At 42.0% G+C, this 20,554-nt stretch overlaps 1 protein-coding gene across 2 annotated transcripts in view; it reads right to left on the reverse strand.

Moving 5' to 3' along the window:
• Znf451 (zinc finger protein 451) overlaps positions 1-19,447 on the reverse strand; it is a 69,690-nt gene extending 50,243 nt beyond the window's left edge. Inside the window, exons 1-4 of one of the 2 annotated variants that reach the window (XM_045157589.1) lie at positions 19,298-19,447; positions 18,697-18,780; positions 8,054-8,134; positions 255-6,054 (exon numbers count right to left, since the gene is read on the reverse strand). In XM_045157589.1, the coding sequence (XP_045013524.1) occupies positions 4,561-6,054; positions 8,054-8,134; positions 18,697-18,780; positions 19,298-19,318 (1,680 nt within the window). In that variant the 5' untranslated portion in view covers positions 19,319-19,447 and the 3' untranslated portion in view covers positions 255-4,560. Of the gene's footprint in view, positions 1-254; positions 6,055-8,053; positions 8,135-18,696; positions 18,781-19,297 lie in introns of those variants that run through there. The other variant, XM_045157588.1, reaches the window with a different exon arrangement.
• Positions 19,448-20,554: the final 1,107 nt, after the last annotated feature.

Genomic DNA, 20,554 nt, shown 5'->3' on the forward strand with positions numbered 1-20,554 from the left:
GCTCCCCCATCAGTACAACCCCAAAACACAGAGCTCCAGGGAAATAAGGTAGATCAACAGAGGAAGACAGCAAAGTCTCTCTCTGGCCTCCAAACACACCTACATACAGCATATGCCATACAGATGTTACATACACACACAGCAAATTTTTAGTGGTATCTCAATGTTACCCAACATAAATATTTTTTTTCAATTCCTTACAATGTTGTCAAGTAAACAGAAAGACAAGTAAGTATGAAATGGCACCCCAGTAGTAAGAGAAAAAGATTTAATAAAACAGTTCTTGTTAATCATCCAGTAGGGGAGAAATTCCATACATTTAATGGTTTACAAAACTTATATTGGGAAAAAATAACCAAAAGATTTGCATTCAGTACAGTAATGATCATCCATATACTGTTAACATCCTCTTTATTTTAAATGAAAAAAAAATAACTGATTGGTTTGTACACCCACTAAAACAATATAGGATGACATGCGTAAGACACACTGGTCTAGTCACAAACATTAAGCACATAATGGCAAATCTGAAAATAAAGGAACCTCAACAGCAAGACTGGACAGAGTATGTTTATATTAAAAAAAGGTTTCAGTTACTTCAATCTTCACATCACTTCTAAAAAGATATAATCTCTAATTTCAAACCCTCATCAGAACCCCAATTAATTATACCTTCAAGAATAGTAATGTGTCATTTAACTCTATGTCCACCTTTTATCAGTATCCAATTTTAGAGCTACAGGGAATTCTGGAGTTTGTCTTTTTGAACCTCCTTGCTTATGATACCTGAGAAGTAATAGTGGATGTGTCAGGACAGTGTCAATCAGATCACTGAGGTATCATTCAGTGTAGTAGTACTATGTAGTATCTGAGTAGCCTGAAAGAGGTTATGTCCTCAAAAAGACATTTTGAACGCTAGGTAAATAAATAGAAATATGCTGAAAAAGGTACAAGCTTTTTTAAAAAAAATTTAATGTAATTACATTGATAAGGAAGCTGTCACATAGCTTCATATATATAATACATACAAACATATATACACACACACATATATACATACACATACACACATATACATAGTATCAGCAAATGCTGACCTGGAATTTACTATGTAGTATCAAGGTGACCTCAAACTCATGGCAATCCTCCTACCTCTGCCTCCCAAGTGCTGGGATTAAAAGTGTGCAACACCACAACCAATTTAAATTTACTGTTTTTAATGTCCTTGCTTCTTCTACCCCAGTAAGCCCATCTACTTATCAAATGTAAGTGTCACTGGCTATGAACAAGATTAGATGTGAGACAAATGACTTAACAAGAAAAACTAGAACATGCAGAAAGGGGGGAAAGTTCCTTTAATGGACTAATCACTAAAATTTCTGTCAAGTTAATAGGAAGGAAATTCAGAAGCAATGTATGTGTGTATATAATATATAGTGCAATTGTTCACATAATGAAGAAAATAACTAAGAGTAATTCACATAAATACATCCAAGTTTAAAATTTAAAAAGGCACTTCATATAACAACTCATGGAAATAGCATTTCTCTATAAATAGTAACTACAAGAAATAACACTGTTTCCATATACATGTTGTGTCTACTCAAGAAGTAACACTTTCTAGAACAAGGGCCACTAAACACACCCTTTGGAGAATACCAAAATTAAACTTGAAACTATTTGAGGCTTCTTAAGAACTTTAGACATAATTTAAGTCAGAGACAAGCCAAACAAGGAACTAGCTGCAGACTAGAATATATACATGGTAGGCACAGTATAAATATTTACTACTTGACTAATTATAAATCTAGGTACTACAGGGACTGTGTCATTAGACCAAGTATTAACTTTTAGTTTTCTAATACCACTGTTCAAATAGGACAGGTTTTTTTTTAAGATAAGCATAAAAAATATGGGGATAATGCTCTGAGTCAAGAAACTATAGCTAAAAGGTGTTCCCACCCTATTGCACTGTCCCCAACCCACTCAACTGCCAAAAACTTTCATTAACTTGCCACAAATCTAGTTCTGGATACCTTTTCACCTTCAGAAAAGCAGAATTCCCTGAAGTTGCTTGAGCTTATCAAATATAAGGGGTTAAGAAACACACTTAACATACTACTTGTGTGTGTGCACGTGTGTAAATGTGTGTCATGCACAGGAAGGTGAAAAGTTCAAAGGATGTCATCAATTACTCTTAACCTCTTTTTGAGACAGGGTCTCTTACTTAACCTTAAATTCACCAATTTAGCTAGATTAGATGACCAGCAAGCCCTAGGGTTCCTCCCGTCTGCCTCCCAGTACCACTGCACTCAACTTTTTGTATGTGATGGGGATCCAAACTCCAGGCCATTTGACCAACTGAACCATCTCTCCAGCCCCAGCAATGTTATTCTGTCTTCATTACCAAGCAACATAAACATCATAAGGAACAGAGTAGTGCCGTCTCAAATACTTAAGATCTGCACAATAACGTGAAAATGGTTAAGGCTAAGTGTATGTTTTGTTTGTGTTATACACTTAGCCACAAGTTAAAACCTTTTCCAGTGAAATCAGGTAGCTCCTTTCTCAGAAGAAAACTAGAGCACTACTGTCAAGGAGACAAGACTGGTGCAGTAAACATGATGTAAACTCCAAAAATCTCTGTGTAAGTTCTTAAACTTTTGTTGTTGTTGTTACATAGGTTTTAGAGTTCAGTTTGAAAGGTTCTGTAGAATACTGGCATAAACTTAAGAAGCAGAGGTAAACTTTGTAGAAAACAAATAAAAATAAGGTAAATTAATATTAACTTTAGATACAACTTGGCTAAAGTTGCTAAATGATCTCAATAGACTAGATCAGAACAAACAGGACTAATACAGTGCCCTAAAATTATCTGGTAAAATTACTTTTTACAAGTAGGTAAATTTGTGCCTTTGATCTCTATGGCACAAACAGGAAGTGGGAAATAAGTAGACGAAAAGGTGCTAAATATGGTTTGAAGGAAAGTAGGAATATGTGAGTTTCCCATAAACTACTAAAAGATGAACATTTTAGAATGCCAACCACCACTGTGCAAGAACTATGCTAAGAGACAGAAACCACATAAGCACTGAAACAGTGATAAAGTCCACTAATATGCGAAACACTTTCATCAAGCAGATTAAAAACTACAATCAAGAGGCCAACTTAGAAGTTACAGAATTACATCTGTCAAAACTTATGTTTTGGCCGCCAAGTTACACTTGACATTTTTCTCTATTCCTATAACTCATGCTGTGAAGACAAGGACCTAAGGGGCTGATATATCATAGTGCCATTGCCTTGAGATTAACTGTCATGTCTTACAGTGAGTCACTGCATTAAGTGACCAATTAATTAACCAAGAACATGTCACTGAAACTCTCATGTTAGCCTTTCAAGAAATCATTAGTAGGTGTTGTTCTTGGGATATGCAGAAACAGAGTTGTATCTTCTTGTATTCACAACTTCCAGTTATGCTTTCCAACTTGAGTTCTCAACAAAATCTACTCATTGCATTCCTTTTTATTTCAATACAGGATCTGATTGTCAGGCTTGTTTGTAATTCTTGCTCTTAACCAATTCTGATTTGCATGCCTGGATGACATAAATAATATTCTGTATTTCCAGGACACTGATACATGTACTGTATGGAGCTTTCAAGCTCAAAAGAATCAACTGATTAAAACACTAATTTAAGAAGACCATCTTAGTGAAAGGCTCACATTATAGTTAGAGACTTCTAAGACTGAGTCTCACAGGCAGTTGATATGAGGGCTTGATAAGGAGTGATGACAACAAAGAACTATCTCACATGTAGCTTTATGGATGGTGACAGCATGGTGACCATCATAGTTTTGATGAAGAGAAGTTACTGTGACATTTTCTATAGTGATGAAAAAGTCTTTTTCTATGTTGGTTCCCATAGCAGACCTCTTACATCTATCCCATTTTGAAGCCAAATGAACTTGGCAAAATTTTTCATGAATTTGTGCTGACATATAGCTTCATGGCTGAGTCTGGTGTCTTGCAAAGCTTGGTAATCATATGAACTCACATTGAGTTGACCATCGTGACAAAGAGACTGCACCAGATCCATCATTTTTTTTGAAGATCTATCAAGATGAAGCCTGAAGGAAGAACTGATGACGAAAGGTTTACCTCTGCTCTTAATAAACAGACAAAACAGTCAATTATTCCCAAATCCAAAATCTGTAGTCCTCAGTTTACCAATAAGATTTTCCTGAGGAACAAACTTACTTTTCCTTTAATCACAAGAGGATTTGGATTCCTGTGTCCTCCTCTGTACTTATTTTGGACCAGAAATAATGGAAGAACCTCTGTCCAACACTTCTTACACTAATGCTCCCACTCAGCCAATAAAGCTGACATCTTCTTAAACATATTTCAATCTAAAAGTCTAAAATTCCAACATTTGCTATGATCATCCCAGATATACATTCAATTTTTGAGGTAACATCCTACCTCTAGATCCTATCTGAGTGGGGCAGAACAAGTGAAATAGGATCTTGGATGGTTATTCCTCAAAACACCAACAGGTTAATTTTTGTACCCATAGCATTCAGGAGAGTCTCCCCTTTTCCTGTATCTATAGGGGTGGTTTCGGGATTTGTACCAATCCCCTTTGGAGTACCCTCTATTGTGATAATGTGTTTTCTGGTCATGACTATAAAAGTATCGATGCTGGTTATAATATTTATTATAGTCCTTATATTCATTTTCCTTAACACTGTTTTCTTCTGCAACGACAGCATTCACATCTTGTCCAAAAAGAGAAGTACCATCAAAGGGCAAGTGTAAGATCTTCTCCTGGGCTCTCTTAGTGAGTGATGTAAGTCGGAGCCAGGCCTGTCTTCTATAGTCTACTGCCATGGCCATAACTCTAACTACAGAGTCCATTATGTCTCTAGTCGTACAAAGTTGCCAAAGTCCTGCATCCATGCCATCGGATATCACACACCTTGCTTTCCCACGATCGAACTCAGGGTCATGCACCAGATCCTCCATGTCTTCCCAGAGTTTACGCTGATACTGAGTCATATAGGCCATGTAGCTAGCAGCTCGGGCTGCAATGGAGGCAGCATGGTAGAACCTGCAACCCATGACCTCCATTTCTTTTGAGGTAGAATCTAAAGGAGACAGTGTTTTTCCTCTTTTGCTGTGTTCTAGTGCTTCTACGATGGGTCCCTCAGCTGGTGGGTTTGGCTGGAAAGGAGAGGTGTCCTTGGCCACAGGATATACCCTATGTCCCATGAAGGAAGAGGGATGACAATCCGCTGGGTCTTTAAAAACTTCAGCGGTGGCAATTCTCAAAAGAGGATGTAATGGAGGAACCAAGCGCTTTTTAGAGGTCACATAATCAGGTTTTCCCTCACATGCTTCAGTTTCAGACTGTAATGTCACACTCTTTATAACACCTCTTTGTTCCATTCTCTTCAAAAGTCCTGTGAAACTAGACTGGGTGAGGTCAGCTGTTTGTACTTTGTCATCAGCTGATGAGGATCTGCAAACAGCCTCTTCATCAACTGTGGATAAGCTGCCTTCTTTGGATGTGGACATATCCCAAGAAACTGAAGACTTCTCACTCAACCTAGAATGATGGAATCTAAAGCAGCTCTTGGACTGCAGATCACGTATCACTCGGGACATCTCAGCCACTTGTGTCTGGAGGTAGAGGATGGCATCTTGTCCATGCTGTGAAGATGAAGACAGCTCAATAGGTAAATCATCTTTGACCTCAGAAACAGCCAAACACTCTTGGGGGACCACAAGTGAAGCTGGAGTCAGAGTTGGATAGGTTTGTGATTTAAGTGTCTCTGTCTCAGAGATTTTAACATCTGAATGGTTTTGATCATTTTTCTGGCTCACCAATGGGTTCTCAACAGAGGAAGGTTGAGAAACTATTCTTTGTGGACTGTTGGCACAAGCCCCAGAGGAGGAGCTGCTGTCTCCACTGGGAAGAGGAGCACTGCCGCTAGAGCACAGTTCTGGGCGGTGATTCTCAGAGGATGACAACTTAGATTCAGGCATTCTCTGGGTTATCCACATGAACAAGAAAACCAAGGGAGAAAAAAAATACGCTTTTAATATATCAACTTTCAAGTGCAGAGATGTATGTCCAGTATGTAGAATTCAAATGTTACATACATGTCAGCAAAGGATACCAAAGTCACATCTACAGGGTCACCACCCTCAGCCCTGAAACAACCAGAGGCACCAGTGCTAGACTATGAAAAACCAATGTGTATGATAAGCTCCATTCAAGTGTGCTATCCTGGCTTGATGTGAGATCCCAGGCCAAGGTAAGAAGTAGTGGTGAAGCCACTGGTCCTAACTAACAACTACAAAGAGCCACAAAAATCCCATTCAATGTATATAAGCAACCAGTGGAAAAGAATGACAACAGAGAAAACTTGAAAGAAATAAGCACTAAGAAAAACCTTCTAAAGAGCCCTTATTTGAGTCTTTAAAAAAATTCTTTTTCTTAAAGTAGAGCCTCACTTTGCAGCCTGGGATGGCATCAAACTCACCTCAATCCTCCTTCCTCAGCCTCCCAAGTGCTGGGATTAAAGATGCTCACCACCACGCCCAGCATATTAGAGTCATTATGAAGTCCCTTTAAAAATTTTATGAACTTGCCAGGTGTGGTGGTGCATGCCTTTAATCCCAGCACTTGGGAGGCAGAGGTAGGAGGATCGCCATGAGTTCAAGGCCACCCGGAGGCTTCATAGTGAATTCCAAGTCAGCCTGGGAAAACCAAAAAAAAAAAAAAAAAAATTTATGAACTCCCCACCAATAATCAATCTTTCTGCTGTATATTACTACTTTATAAAAATCTTATGGGGCTGGACAGATGGCTTAGCAGTTAAGGTGCTTGCCTGCAAAGCCAAAGGACCCATGCTCAATTCTCCAGGACCCACATAAACCAGATACACATGGTGGTGCATCCATCTGGTGTCTGTTTGCAGCAGCTGGAGGCTTTGGCATGTCCATTCTCTTTGCTTCTTGGAAAAATAAAAACAAAACAAAACAAATCCTATGAACTCTCCACCAATAACCAATCTCTGCAGCTATATATTCCTGCTACATAAAGATCCTATGAACTCCCTACCAATGACCAATCTCTGCAACTCTATACTCCTGTTTTCTGGTAGGAGCTTCCATATTTGTTACTTCATCTCATCCTCACAACAACCCTGTGAGGTAGGTGTTACTCTTGTTTGAATTATAGTTCCCTCCAAAAAACATTTTAAAAAAAAGAAACAAAACAGAACCTCTGAGGTTAAAACATTACCTAATCTACCCAAAGTTGCAAAATTTGTGGGAGGTACAGTTACTTTGATCCCCAGTTTAAGTCTCAATTCCCTATATCAGAACAAATTTTCTGGCCACCATGAGCAAGAGCCAGAAATTCTCTCATCCATCTAGAAAACAGCTTATTAGTAGAAATTTGGCCTAATGCAATGACAAAAGCCAACACTGCTACAAAGGGCTCAGATTCTCAAAGTAAGGAATTAGTTTAAAGGTCATACCTGTAACTAGCAAGTCACAGGTAATAATTCCAAGTATGGGGAGAGAGGTTAAAAGGAATAAACATAAGGAACATATCAACTATAAGTCCTTCCCCACAGTGTATTTCCTAAAGGATCTTCATACATCCTTTCTTCTGAAGTAAATGTTCTGTGGTCACATATTCTGCATATGAAAAATCCAGTTCTACAGGGCACTAGATGAGTTATAGAAAGTAGAGAGGCAAAATGCCTGCAGTTACTAAATTTCACTTTTACCAGATAACACCTCAAAACTTAAGAGTACCTAGTCACTTTATCTTTCCATACTCTCACTGTGGAAGGAAACAAAAGAAACAGATGTTCCTAGAAAAACTCCTTGAACTACCTAGTATTGCCCACTCATTCTAAGAAAAATGGACCATTCTAAACCAGTACTGCTTATAACCCCATTGCTGCTTTCTTAGTTCTTTAGAAAAGGCCTCTTAACTTATACAAGTTTAGATCAAATGGAATGTACTTACATCGCTATGAGATGTACTGGGCTCTTCATCATCACTGCTGACCAGATCAATATATTCCAGAACAGGTCTCAGTGGTCCTTCCTATGAAAAAAATTGAGCAAATTCATGTCATTAATATTTCAACCAAGCTAGCATTTATTTATTTATTTATTTATTTATGGTTTTTCGAGCTAGGGTCTCACTCTAGCACAGGCTGACCTGGCATTCACTATGTATTCTCAGGGTGGGCTGGAACTCATAGCCATCTTCCTACCTCTGCTTCCTGAGTGCTGCGATTAAAGGTGTGTGCCTACATGGTCAGCCCAAGCTGGTGCTTAAAACAGTGTGTTTTGCTGGAACTAGTTCTGAAGTGGAAGCTTTACAAACAGCAGAAAATTACCAGAACTAATAAAAATATCCAGGGGACAAAGAGAAAAAGGTAATGCATGACTGTAGCCCTAGCACTTGGGAAGCTGAAGCAGAGCACTGGGACCATAAGTTCCAGGCCAGCCTGGGGCACATAGTAGTAAAACTCTCAAGACAGGCTGGAGGGATGGCTTAGCAGTTAAGGTGTTTGCCTGCAAAGCCAGATGCACAAAGGAGTGCATGCATCTGGAGTTTGTTTGCAGTGGCTGGATGCCCAAACGCTCCCATTTTCTCTCTCTCTCAAATAAATAAATAAAATAAAAAATTTTAAAAACTCTCAAAACAATAACACAAAATGGCAACACCTAAAAGGAAAAGCCTAAACCCCTACAGACTATTATGGCCATGTCAATCTGAGAAAGGAGAAACAATACATGAATACTGTTTAAAAATACTATGACTCAACACTTTTCAGGTAGGATGAGTGGCAAATAGCTCGGTGGCAGAACATTTGCCTAGCATATGCAAGTCTTGAGACAGTAAGACACATATATTTCAAAGCTCAAAACTTTGACCAATAGCTTGGCCTCATATCACAGTGCCTATACAGTAAATCTCAAGCCCAGATTCTTTGCCAGTCCTTTTTTCATTCATGACTTTTTCACAGAAAAGGCCATGAATGCCAGGCTTAAAAGCCTAGGTTTGGGCTGGAGAGATGGCTTAGCAGTTAAGCGCTTGCCTGTGAAGCCTAAGGACCCCGGTTCGAGGCTCGCTTCCCCAGGTCCCATGTTAGCCAGATGCACAAGGGGGCACACGCGTCTGGAGTTCGTGTGCAGAGGCTGGAAGCCCTGGCGTGCCCATTCTCTCTCTCTCCCTCTATCTGTCTTTCTCTCTGTGTCTGTCGCTCTCAAATAAATAAATAAATAAATGATTTAAAAAAAAAAAAAGCCTAGGTTTGACTCTCTAGGCAAAAGAACATCAGTGAACACTTTCAAGGCAGGATTAACAGTGTGCTGTGCTTCAAGATTAATTTCAAACAGCTGAGGGGGATAGGAAACTGTTGGTCCTCACAAGCATAAGGACCTGCATTTGAGCCCCAGAATCCATGTAAAACCACCAAGCATGGTGGTACGCACATATAATGCCAACATTGGGGAAGCAGTGACAGAGGGTCCCTGAGGATTACTGACCAGCCAGCCAGTCTAGCTAGTCTAACTGGTGGGGTCCAGGTCAATGAGCGACCCTGTCTCAAAAAATAAAGAAGGGTGGACAGTGTTTCTGAGGACAGTACCTGAGGCTGTCTTCTGACCTTCAGACACCTCTCCCTACCCACACTTACAAATTAAAAACTAAGATTAACCACATAGAAAAATATGAAGAATTGGGGAAGCAAGATAATTCGTTAGTACAGGAGCATAATAATGTAGATCCAGTGATTGTAAGAAAGAGAGAGAGGTACTGCATATATAAGAGAATCTGGGCAAAATGGAAAAGAAGATAGACGGGCTAGTTCAAGGCTACCTTGGGCTATATACAGTGAGCTTGAGGGCAGCTAAAGACCCTATCCTCCTCCCAAACCCAGAAAAATGAAACATTTCAAGGAGTCAAGGATGTTGAGGTGTTAAGCTTAAATGACTAGAATACTAACTAATGCCATCAGCGCAAATTTGAACATAATGGGCTCAAAGTATCAGTGGTACACAAAGGTATCTGGCAGACAGCTGTTAATACAGGCCTGCAATGTAGGGGTGGGGCTATAAATATACCTAGAAATAAAGAGATTTGGGGATTTCTCCCCTAGAAGACTTTTAGACTCTACAACTAAACTGAAATCATCACAAATCAATGAAAATACATCAGTACTAAATGTGGACAAAAGCAATGAGCACCAAGAAGGTGGGTGCTACTGACAACAGCACATTTTGAAATGATTTTAAAAGAGTATAATGTTGGAAAATAGGTGGGTGTGGTGGTGCATACTTTTAATCCTAGCACTCTGGAATAGGAGGATTGCTACACAGTGAATTCCAAGTCAGCCTGAGCTAAAACAAGACCCTACCTCGAGGGGAAAAAAAAAAAAAAGTAATGTTGGGACTAGAGAGATGGCTCAGTGGTTAAGGTATTTGCCTGCAAAGCTTAATGACATAGAGTTCACTTCCCAGTACCCACATAAAGCCAGATGGACAAAGTGAACCATGCATCTGGAAGCCCTGGGGTGTCCATTCTCATTCTCACATTCTTGAGTTCCAGGTGTGGTATTGCATGCCTTTAATCCCAGCACTCTGGAGGCTAAAGCAGGATCACTGTGAGTTTAAGGTCAGCTGAGACTACATAGTGAATTCCAGGTCAGCCTGAACTAGAGCAAAACCCTACCTCAAAAAATTAAGTAAATAAAAGAGTAATGTTGAAAAAAGAAGTGAGCACAGAAATCACACCCTACAAAATGCAAGTAGGCCAGGTGTAGTAGCACACACCTTTAATCCCAGCACTTGGGAGACAGGATCATGAGTTTAAGGTCGCCGTCAGACTACATACTGAATTCCAGATCAACTTGGGTTAGGGTGAGATACCAAAAACAAACTAAAATTAAATTTGAAAAAGCAAGTAGGGCTGAAGAGATGGCTTAGAGGCTACAGCACTTGCCTGTGAAGCCTAAAGACCCAGGTACAATTCCCTAGTAACCACATAAGCCAGATGCACAAGCTGGCACACGTGTCTGGAGTTTGTTTGTACCCTACCTCACCTTCTCTCTCTCTCTAATACATACATAAAATATTTTTAAAAACAAGTAGGCAATGTAGTAGAAAAATATTCAATATATGTAACAGGTGGTTCATATGTCAGCAATCTGAAGGCTGGAATAGATAACAAGACCTTATCTCAAAAAGGCAAAAAAGAGGGCTGGAGAGATGGCTTAGCGGTAAGTGTTTGCCTGTGAAGCCTAAGGACCCCGGTTCGAGGCTCAATTCCCCAGGTCCCACATTAGCCAGATGCACAAGGGGGCGCACACGTCTGGAGTTTGTTTGCAGTGGCTGGAGACCCTAATGTGTCCATTCTCTCTCTCTCTCTCTCTCTCCCTCTTTCTCTCTCTGTCGCACTCAAATAAATAAGAATAAACAAGAAAATTAAAAAAAAAAAAAGCAAAAGAAAAAAAATAAAGCACATAGGAAACATGAAAAAGGAATCCATGAGAATACGGTTGAGGTTAGAACTTCTGAGTGGAGGAAGTTGCCCAGTAGAGGTAGAAGCTCTGATCATATGATTCTCTCCTTCCAGATAGCATGTTTCCTCTAACAATCCAGAAAATTGCTATCCTTTGAGGTGGTGATCCAGACACCAAGATAAAAGCAGCAGGAAAAACTCCTACACAGCCAAAATGTAATAAAGTAATCAGGACTTCTGCTCAAGTTTTTACCAAGAAAGTTTAAGAAAAAAATAGGGGCTAGAGAGATGGCTTAGCAGCTAAGGCTTTCCTGCAAAGCCAAAGGATCACGGTTCCAATTCTCCAGGACCCAAGTAAGACAGATGCACAGGGGGCTGGCTCATGCATCTGGAGTTTATTTGCAGTGGCTGGAGGCCCTGGCATGCCCATTCTCTCCCTTGTTCTTTCTATCAAATGAATAAAATATATTTTTAAAATGCAAAGGTGCTGGATGAGGTGGCACATGCCTTTAATCCCTGCATTCGGGAGGTAGAGGTAGGAGGATCACCATGAATTTGAGGCCATCCAGAGACTATATAGTGAATTCCAGGTCAGCCTGGACTAGAGTGAAACCCTACCTTCAAAAAGAAAAAGAAAAAAAATTATAAAACAAACAAAGGAAACTGGAGAGACCGCTCAGTGGTTAAGGATGCTTGCTTGCAAAGCTTGATGGCTGGGGTTCGATTCCTCAGTACCCACATAATGCCAGATGCACAAAGTGGCGCATATGTCTGGAGTTTGTTTGCAGTAGCAGGAAGCCCTGGCATGCCTGTACTCATTCATTCATATCCTCTCTCTGCATCTTTTTCTCTCTCTCAAATAAATACATAAAAAAATATATTTTTAAATTAAAAAAAAAAAAAGCAGGGTGTAGTGGTGCAGGCTTTTAATCCCAGCAGTGGGAGGCAGAGGTATGAGGATCGCCATAGGTTCAAGGCCACCCAAAGACTACTTAGTGAATTCCAGGTCAGTCTAGGCTAGAGCAAGACTCTACCTTGCGGGGGCTGGGGGGGAATTATTCGAAACAGGATGGTCAAACATTAGACTAAAACTTACTGTAATCACCTTGACTGTATCCAGAATCACCATGGAGACACATCTTGTACACGGCTGGGAGATTCTAGATTAGGTTAACTGAGGCAGAAGACCCACCCTAACTGTGGGAGCACCATCCCATGGCAAGAGGCTCCAAACCAAATAAAAAGGAGAAAGCTAGCTAAGCACCAGCAATCATTGCTCTCTGCTTCCAGACTGTAGACGAAATGTGACTAGCTGCTTCCTGCTCCTGGCACCATGCCTTCCCACCATGTTACACCATATGCCCCTAGAAGTGCAAGTGAAAATAAAGTTGCTTCTTGTCAGGTTATTTTCTCACAACAATGAGAAAAGTAACTAATTTACCTACCCCTGCTATTAATATCATCAAGTCACATGTTCAACTCAAAGTAAAGGAGATAAGTGTAACAGCTTCTACCAATCATATGATTAGCTTAACTTATACTCTTCAAGCAATACTACTTAGAAACTTGCCTATAGTCCCTAGGTAATCAGAAACACAAAAGCAAAGGCAGAAGTTCCATGAATCCATTCGTATACTCTTAGAACCGAAGAGATTGAGGATTGCTAGTTTCAGGCCAGCTGGGATATAATACACAGGAGTTCCTGGTCAGCCTAGGTAATTCCCATCTCAGGGTTGGAGAGAAGGTTTAACGGTTAAGGCAACTGCCTGTGAAGCGTAAGGACACAGGTTCGATTCCATGGAACCCACATAAGCCAGATGAACAAAGTGGTGAATGCATAGTTTGCAGCAGCTAGAGGCCCTGGTGTACCCATTTCATGAAAAATAGGATAACAATAACAATAATAATAAAATGCTATCTCAAAGAAACAAAAGCAATTAGAAGTCAAGTGTGGTGACATATGCCTATGATAGCTATCATCCCAGCACTCAGGAGGCTGAGGCAAGAGGCCTGCTACAAGTTCAAGCAAGGCCTGCCCAGACTAACAAGTGATACTTTGCCTCTAAACATGTAATAGTATGTAAAAGGATTTAGGTCTGAGCTGGGTGTGGTGGTATACACCTTTAATCTCAGCCCTTGGGAGCCAGAGGTAAAAGGATAAGCCTGGAACTACTGACTAAGGTGAGATTCAGGTCAGAATGTGTTATGGTGAGACCCTACTAAAAAAAAAAAAAAAGATTTAGGTGAGGGATGGTGGCCCACACCTGTAATCTCAGAATTTGGAGGAAGGAGGATAACAAATTCTTGAGTGTGATGGTTAAGCCCATCAATTTGTAATCTCAGAACGTGGAGACAGGAGGATCATAAATTCTTGTGTGTGATGGTTAAGTTTCTTAATTTGTAATCTCAGAATTGGGAGGTAGGCACAAGTTCTTGAGAGTGATGGTTAAACTTGTCAGCTTCTCAGATTAAGACTCACATGGACAGCTGAAAATATAGTTAAAAGAGCTTGCCTGCAAACCCTGATGGCTTGGGTTCCATTCCTCAGTACCCACATAAAGCCAGATGCATTAAGTGGTATGTGTGTCTGAAGTTTGTTTGCAGTGGAAGGAGGTCCTAGCATGCCCATATTCACTCTCTCTTCCTATCTGTGCCCTCTCTCAAATAAATAAAAATATTTTACCAGGGAAGCCTGGGCTAGAGTAAGAGCCTAACTAGAAAAAACAAAAATAATACTGGGCATGGTGGCTCACACCTGTAATCCCAGCATTTGGAAGGCAGAGGTAGGAGGACTGCTGTGAGTTCGAGGCCACCCTGAGACTCCATAGTGAATTCCAGGTCAGCCTGGGCTACAGTGAAACCCTACCTTGTAACACCAAATAAATAATAATAAATTTTAAAAAATAAGGGGCTGGAGAGATGGCTCAGCGGTTAAGACACTTGCCTGCAAAGCCTAAGGACATGGGGTTAATTCCCCAGGATCTACATAAAGCCAGACACATGAAGTGGTGCATGCGCTGAGCTCATTTGCAGTGGCAAAAGGCCCTGATGTGCTCATTCTCTCTCTCTCTTGCAAATAAAATAAAAAATAAACAGAGAGAGCTGGAGAAATGGCTAAGTGGTTAATGCACTTGATAGCAAAGCCAAAGGACTCAAGCTTGATTCTCCAGTACCCATGTAAAGCACAAGGTGGCACACGTGTCTGGAGTTCGTTTGCAGTGGCTAGAGGCCCTGATGTACCCATTCTCTCTTTCTCTCAAATAAATAAGTAAATTTAAGTTCCTGAAAAAATAAACAAAGAATCAAATGGCAACACACCTCTGGATGTCTTTGACGGTCTTTCAAGAAAGGTTTAACTGAGGGCTGGAGAGATGGCTTAGCAGTTAAGGCGCTTGCCTGCGAAGCCTAAGGACCCAGGTTCGATTCTCCAGGTCCTATATAAGCCAGTTGCATATGGTGGTGCGTGCATCTGGAGTTCATTTGCAGTGGCTAGAGGCCCAGGCGCGCCCATTCTCCCTCTCTCCCTTCCTTCTCTGTCTCTAAAATATAAGAGGTTTAACTGAGAAAGGCAGATCCACCCTGAATGCAGGCAGCTCCATTCATGGGCTGGGGTCCCAGGCTAAATAAAAAGAAAGCAAGCCTAAATAAAAAGAACGCAGAGTACTAGCATTCATCTCTTCCTGCTTCCTGACTGCAAACACAATGTAAGCACCTTTCTCACTCTCCTGTTGGCAAACCCTCCTACCATATTCTCAAACTGAACCAAAATAAACCCTTTCTTTCTTCCTTAAGCTGCTTGTCAGGTCACAGCAATGAGAAAAGTAAAGATACTCAGTGGTGCACTCCTTAAGCCCCAGCAGTAAAAAGGCTGAGGTAGGAGGACTGCTTTGAGTTCGAGGCTAGACTGAGACTACCCAGTGAATTCCAGATAAGTCTGGGCTAGAGTGAGACCCTACCTCAAAAAAAAAAAAAAAAAAGAAAGAAAGAAAGAAAGAAAGAAAGAGAAAGAAAGGGGCTGGAGAGAGATGGCTTAAGCAGTTAAGGCACTTGCCTGCAAAGCCTAAGGACCCAGGTTTGATTCCCCAATACCCACATAAGCCAGATGTACAAGGTGGCACATGTGTCTGGAGTTTGTTTGCAGTGGCTGAAGGCCCTGGTACACCCATTCTCTATCTATCTTTCTCTCTGTCAAATATAGAAATAAGATTTTAAAAACACACCTTTAATGAGACCAAAAGCTTTCATTCTTAGAATTATAATTAGAAAACCCATTTTCTTTCAAGAAAGAGCTGCTGATACACAAACCATTTCTAAAGCAATGAGCGTGGATTTGACCATAAATGCAAAACCCTAACAGTGACACCTATGAATTATGTACTTCCCTACATATTTCAATAAAATTAAACGAAAAGGGGCTGGAGGAATGGTTGAGCAGTTAAGGCGTTTGCCTGCAAAGACAAAGGACCCAGGTTTTGCACAAGGGGGCGCACACATCTGGAATTCGTTTGCAGTGGCTGAAGGCCCTACATGCCCATTCTCTTTGTCAAATAAAAAATAACATATTTTAAAATTAAACAAAAAGGCTCATTTTTTGATCCCCATATCCTTATTATCATCTCCATCATGCTGTATTTGGCTTGAGGTTCTATATTTTGTGAAATACAAGAAGTGGGTTGTGCCACCATGTAAGAAAATTAGACCAGTAAGAGCTACTAAGAAATCCAAGCCGGGCATGGTGGCGCACCTCTTTAATCCCAAGCCCTCGGGAGGCAGAGGTAGGAGGATCACTGTGAGTTTGAGGCCACTCTGAGACTCCATAGTGAATTCCAGGTCAGCCTGGGCTAGAGTGAGACCCTACCTCAAAAAACAGAAAACAAACAAAAAAAAAGAAATCCAGAGTAAATCAAGAAATGATGTCATAGCTGGGCATGATGGCACATGCCTTTAATCCCAGCACTCCAGAGGCAGCAGTAGGAGGATTGCCGTAAATTCGAGGCCACCCTAAGACTGCATAGTGAATTCCAGGTCAGCCTGGGCTAGAGTGAGACCCTACCTCCAAAAAAAAAAAAAAAAAAGTGATATCATAATGTACTTTAAATGTGAAGAATTCAGACACAGAACTGTTTTGGATACTCAATACCTGAAGAATAAAATACAAGACTGGGTAACAAAGAGTATGCAAAATTCTGTCTTTTTTTTTGGAGGGGGGAGGATTTGACATAAGGTCTAGCTCTAGCACAGGCTGACCTGGATTTCATTATGTAGTCTCGGGGTGGCCTTGAACTCACGGTGATCCTACCTCTGCCTCCCAAGTGCTGGGATTAAAGGCTTGCACCACCACGCCGGGCAAAATTTCTTAATGTTTTTGTTGTGGTAGGTTTCTTAATGTTTTTGTTGTGATAGGTAGTGGTGATTTTTTGAGACAGAGTGTCACTAAGTAGCCCAGGGCTATTTCCTACATAGTTAGGGCTGGCCTCAAATTTAGGATCCTCCTGCCATGACCTCACCAGTGCTGGGATCCTGAATATACCTTAAAATAGAATTAAAAGCCGGGCGTGGTGGCGCACGCCTTTAATCCCAGCACTCAGGAGGCAGAGGTAGGAGGATCGCCGTGAGTTGAAGGCCACCCTGAGACTCCATAGTGAATTCCAGGTCAGCCTGAGCCAGAGTGAGACCCTGCCTCGAAAAACCAAATAAATAAATAAAATAGAATTAAGCTATCACTAATTGTCATATAAGTGATATCATTTACACATATAGGGAAAGTTTTTAACAGACTGCTTTAAGTACTGTAATCGTTCTTAAAACATGCACTTCCTTTTCCATTCAGGACTGTCAAACCATTGAATCTTCCTCTGGAAACAGGGATAAACATAAAAGATTATATCAAGTTAGACACACAATATAATGTTTGTATGCTATTACAAGTACAAACATAAAAGCGACCTTGTATTAAAATAAAATTTAGGGCTGGAGAGATGGCCTAGCAGTTAAGCGCTTGCCTGTGAAGCCTAAGGACCCCAGTTCGAGGCTCGATTCCCCAGGACCCACGTTAGCCAGATGCACAAGGGGGCGCATGCATCTGGAGTTCGTATGCAGTGGCTGGAGGCCCTGGTGCGCCCATTCTCTCTCTCTCTCTCTCTCTGTCACTTTCAAACAAATAAATAAAAATAAACCAAATTTTAAAATAAAATTTAGATACTGCTATAATGCAGCTCTTCACTCCACAAAGTATAAAAACAAAATTTACTTTTGAACATTTTTTTTTAACCTATTCTGACCGTTTCCCAAACAGGCACCATTCATGCAGTTACTCCTACATTTCTCTACAGGAAACACCAAGGTGAATATTCTATACCAAGATTCAGAAAGGACCTGACTCAGAAAGGACTCTTCAGTCCAAAGAGAAGGGTCAAGATACAATGCATCCCCACACCTCACACCAACTCTTCAAAATTCAAAATGAAAAGGACAGAGTACAATGTGGAGTGGAGGAAAATAAGAAAACTATCTTATAAAGGACTCAACAACATCCCAGTTAAAGCACCATATAACAACAGATAGGCACAATGGCCCAATGCTGGGGGGTGAGTGTTTAATAGCCACTTACATAGTTGCCCAACATCCACAAACACATATCACATGAATATTCAGAAATCGTACAACTTCAATACCAAGCTGCAACTGACTACAGCCTTCCAGGAGAGCCAACAAAAGAAGTAGTCTCTTGCCAGGCGTGGTGGCACACCCCTTTAATCCCAGCACTCTTGAGAGACAGAGGTAGAAAGGTAACTGTGAGTTTAAGTGAGTTTGGAACTACAGAGTGAGTTCTAGGTCATCCTGGGCTAGAGATTCTATCTTGAAAACATCAACATCAAAAGTCCAGAATTCTGTCTTAAAATACAAACTGGTGTAGATGAAATCATGACAGGTGTTTAAGTGCACTGGCATTCTTTAGACCATACCTTTTGTGATGCAAGTATCTCTTCTGATAACTGTCTCCAGCATCAAGGTGCCTAAGTGGTACTACACCTCACCTGACAGTCAACACTCAACAGTCATGAGTGTCTAAGTACATAACATAATTACCCTGATCCTTCGCTCCTAGAAAGCCCCACTTATCCGTTGCTACTTACACTAACAAACTGAATGTCATCTTCGTTCTCATCCGCAGTTGACTCAGATGTCTCACGTCCAGCTGGAGGGACAGATTCTGTTTTCTGTAAACAAAAGTCAAAGCATGCTTATCTATTCAGCCTCACACTGCAGGAAGAGACTGTTCCAAAAGGAACGGTTGGGACAAAAGCTCTTGAGGGGAAAATCGTACAACTGCACGGTGGTGGCTTTTGCTAGCGCGTCGTGGAGCTGCAGGCAACGGAACCTCCAAACGGGTGAGGGTCTCCAGACAACCGTGCCCGCTGGCGGAGGAGGGATGCCCGCTGGCGGAGGAGGGATGGCCGCGGCGGAGCAGGGATGGCCGAGGCGGAGGAAGGAAGGCCGTGGCGGAGGGAGGCGGGATGGAGGGACGCAGTCGCTCCCGGGCGCCGCTCCCACCCCAGCAGCGGGCCTGCGGGGCCGGGGCCGCCATTGTAGCTCCCCGCGCCGAGGGCCTGCGCGCGGCCGCAAGGCTGCGAGGTCCCGCCCGAGCCGCCGCGGAGCGAGCACAGGCCTCGCACCGGGCCACGCGCACCCTCCGCGGTTCGGCCCTGAGACCGAGGCCGCCGCTCCACCACTCACCTCCGCCCCAGGGTCTTCCATGGCTCCGACCGCCCCACACCAACACCACTGCTCCCGCTGCAGGCCCAGGTGGCCGCCGTCGCTGGAGTTCGTGTGGCCGTGGTAGCGGCCGCGACTGCGACTTCGCTTCTCGCCCCACGCCGACCTCGGGACCGCCGCGACCCGCCTCAACGTGAACGCTGACGCCGCAGGCCAGGAGACTGTGATGTCGCTGGAGTGCCCAGGCGTGGCCCTCCCCGCCGTGCTTCCGGGAGCCGCGGAGGATTGTGGGAGTTGTAGTTCGCGTCCCCCCAGCAGGCCGACCCAGCCGCGTGACTGGGAAAACGCTGGAAGGGGCAGAGGGCAGAGCACTACCACCTCCCTGCAGCTAGCTAAGGGCCAATGGTTTGTTACGGTGAAAAGTTCTGTTCGGCCTCTGATATAGCCAGTGACGGGAGAAGACCTTACAGGCACCAAGCCCGCAGGTGGAAAATGGAGGACTATTTTCCACGCGATTACATCTTGCGCTAAGAGCTTGTATGACTTTGCTGAGGAATCTTATTTTAGCCATAGCTAGGTGTGCTGAAGTTATCGATTCTTGCATCTATCCAACGAATTTTCCGTGTTGTCCACAAGTCAGTAGGCGGTCTAGGTATTGCCAGTACTGACTGGGAGGTCCCATGATTGATGTTCTTTGATGTGTCCCTCATTCTTTGCAGGCAAGGCTGACTTTACTGGTTAATGATTTGGAGAGTGAAGCATAGGTGTGTGGGCGAACCGGGAACAGTGGAGAATAGACTTGGTGACTCAGTGGAGGGAATAACTGCTTAAGGACTTCAGCTGTGTGGCTGTGAAAGCAGCCTCACTAGCTAGTTTCTTTGTTTTCGTTTTTCTCTTTGATCCTTTCGTAAAGAGCCTAGGGTTCGGTAAGTAAGGCAGCCAGATCCTGGCTGATATCACGAAACCCCAGACCAGGGCTATGATACCTTTACAAGATATTCTCAGACATGCCCTTAAAAAAAAACTGACCTTTTAGCAACAAAAGTTGACCCATACATGAGTCTATAAAGTAGATCTCTCGAATTCAATTACGGAATTTAATCCTTTCTCAAATAATGGCTTACATTTTAAGAAGTGTCCACCAGACCACAAGAGTCCCAGAACAGCTAGACGCATGGCTCAACATAAAAGGGTAAATTTACTTAAAACATGAGATTTAGTTTTTGGGTTTTTTGTTTTGTTTTGTTTTTTGGTTTTTTTTTTTTTTTGGTTTTTCGA

This window comes from Jaculus jaculus, chromosome 8 (assembly GCF_020740685.1).
Source record: "Jaculus jaculus isolate mJacJac1 chromosome 8, mJacJac1.mat.Y.cur, whole genome shotgun sequence".
In the NCBI taxonomy this organism is placed as follows: Eukaryota; Metazoa; Chordata; class Mammalia; order Rodentia; family Dipodidae; genus Jaculus; species Jaculus jaculus.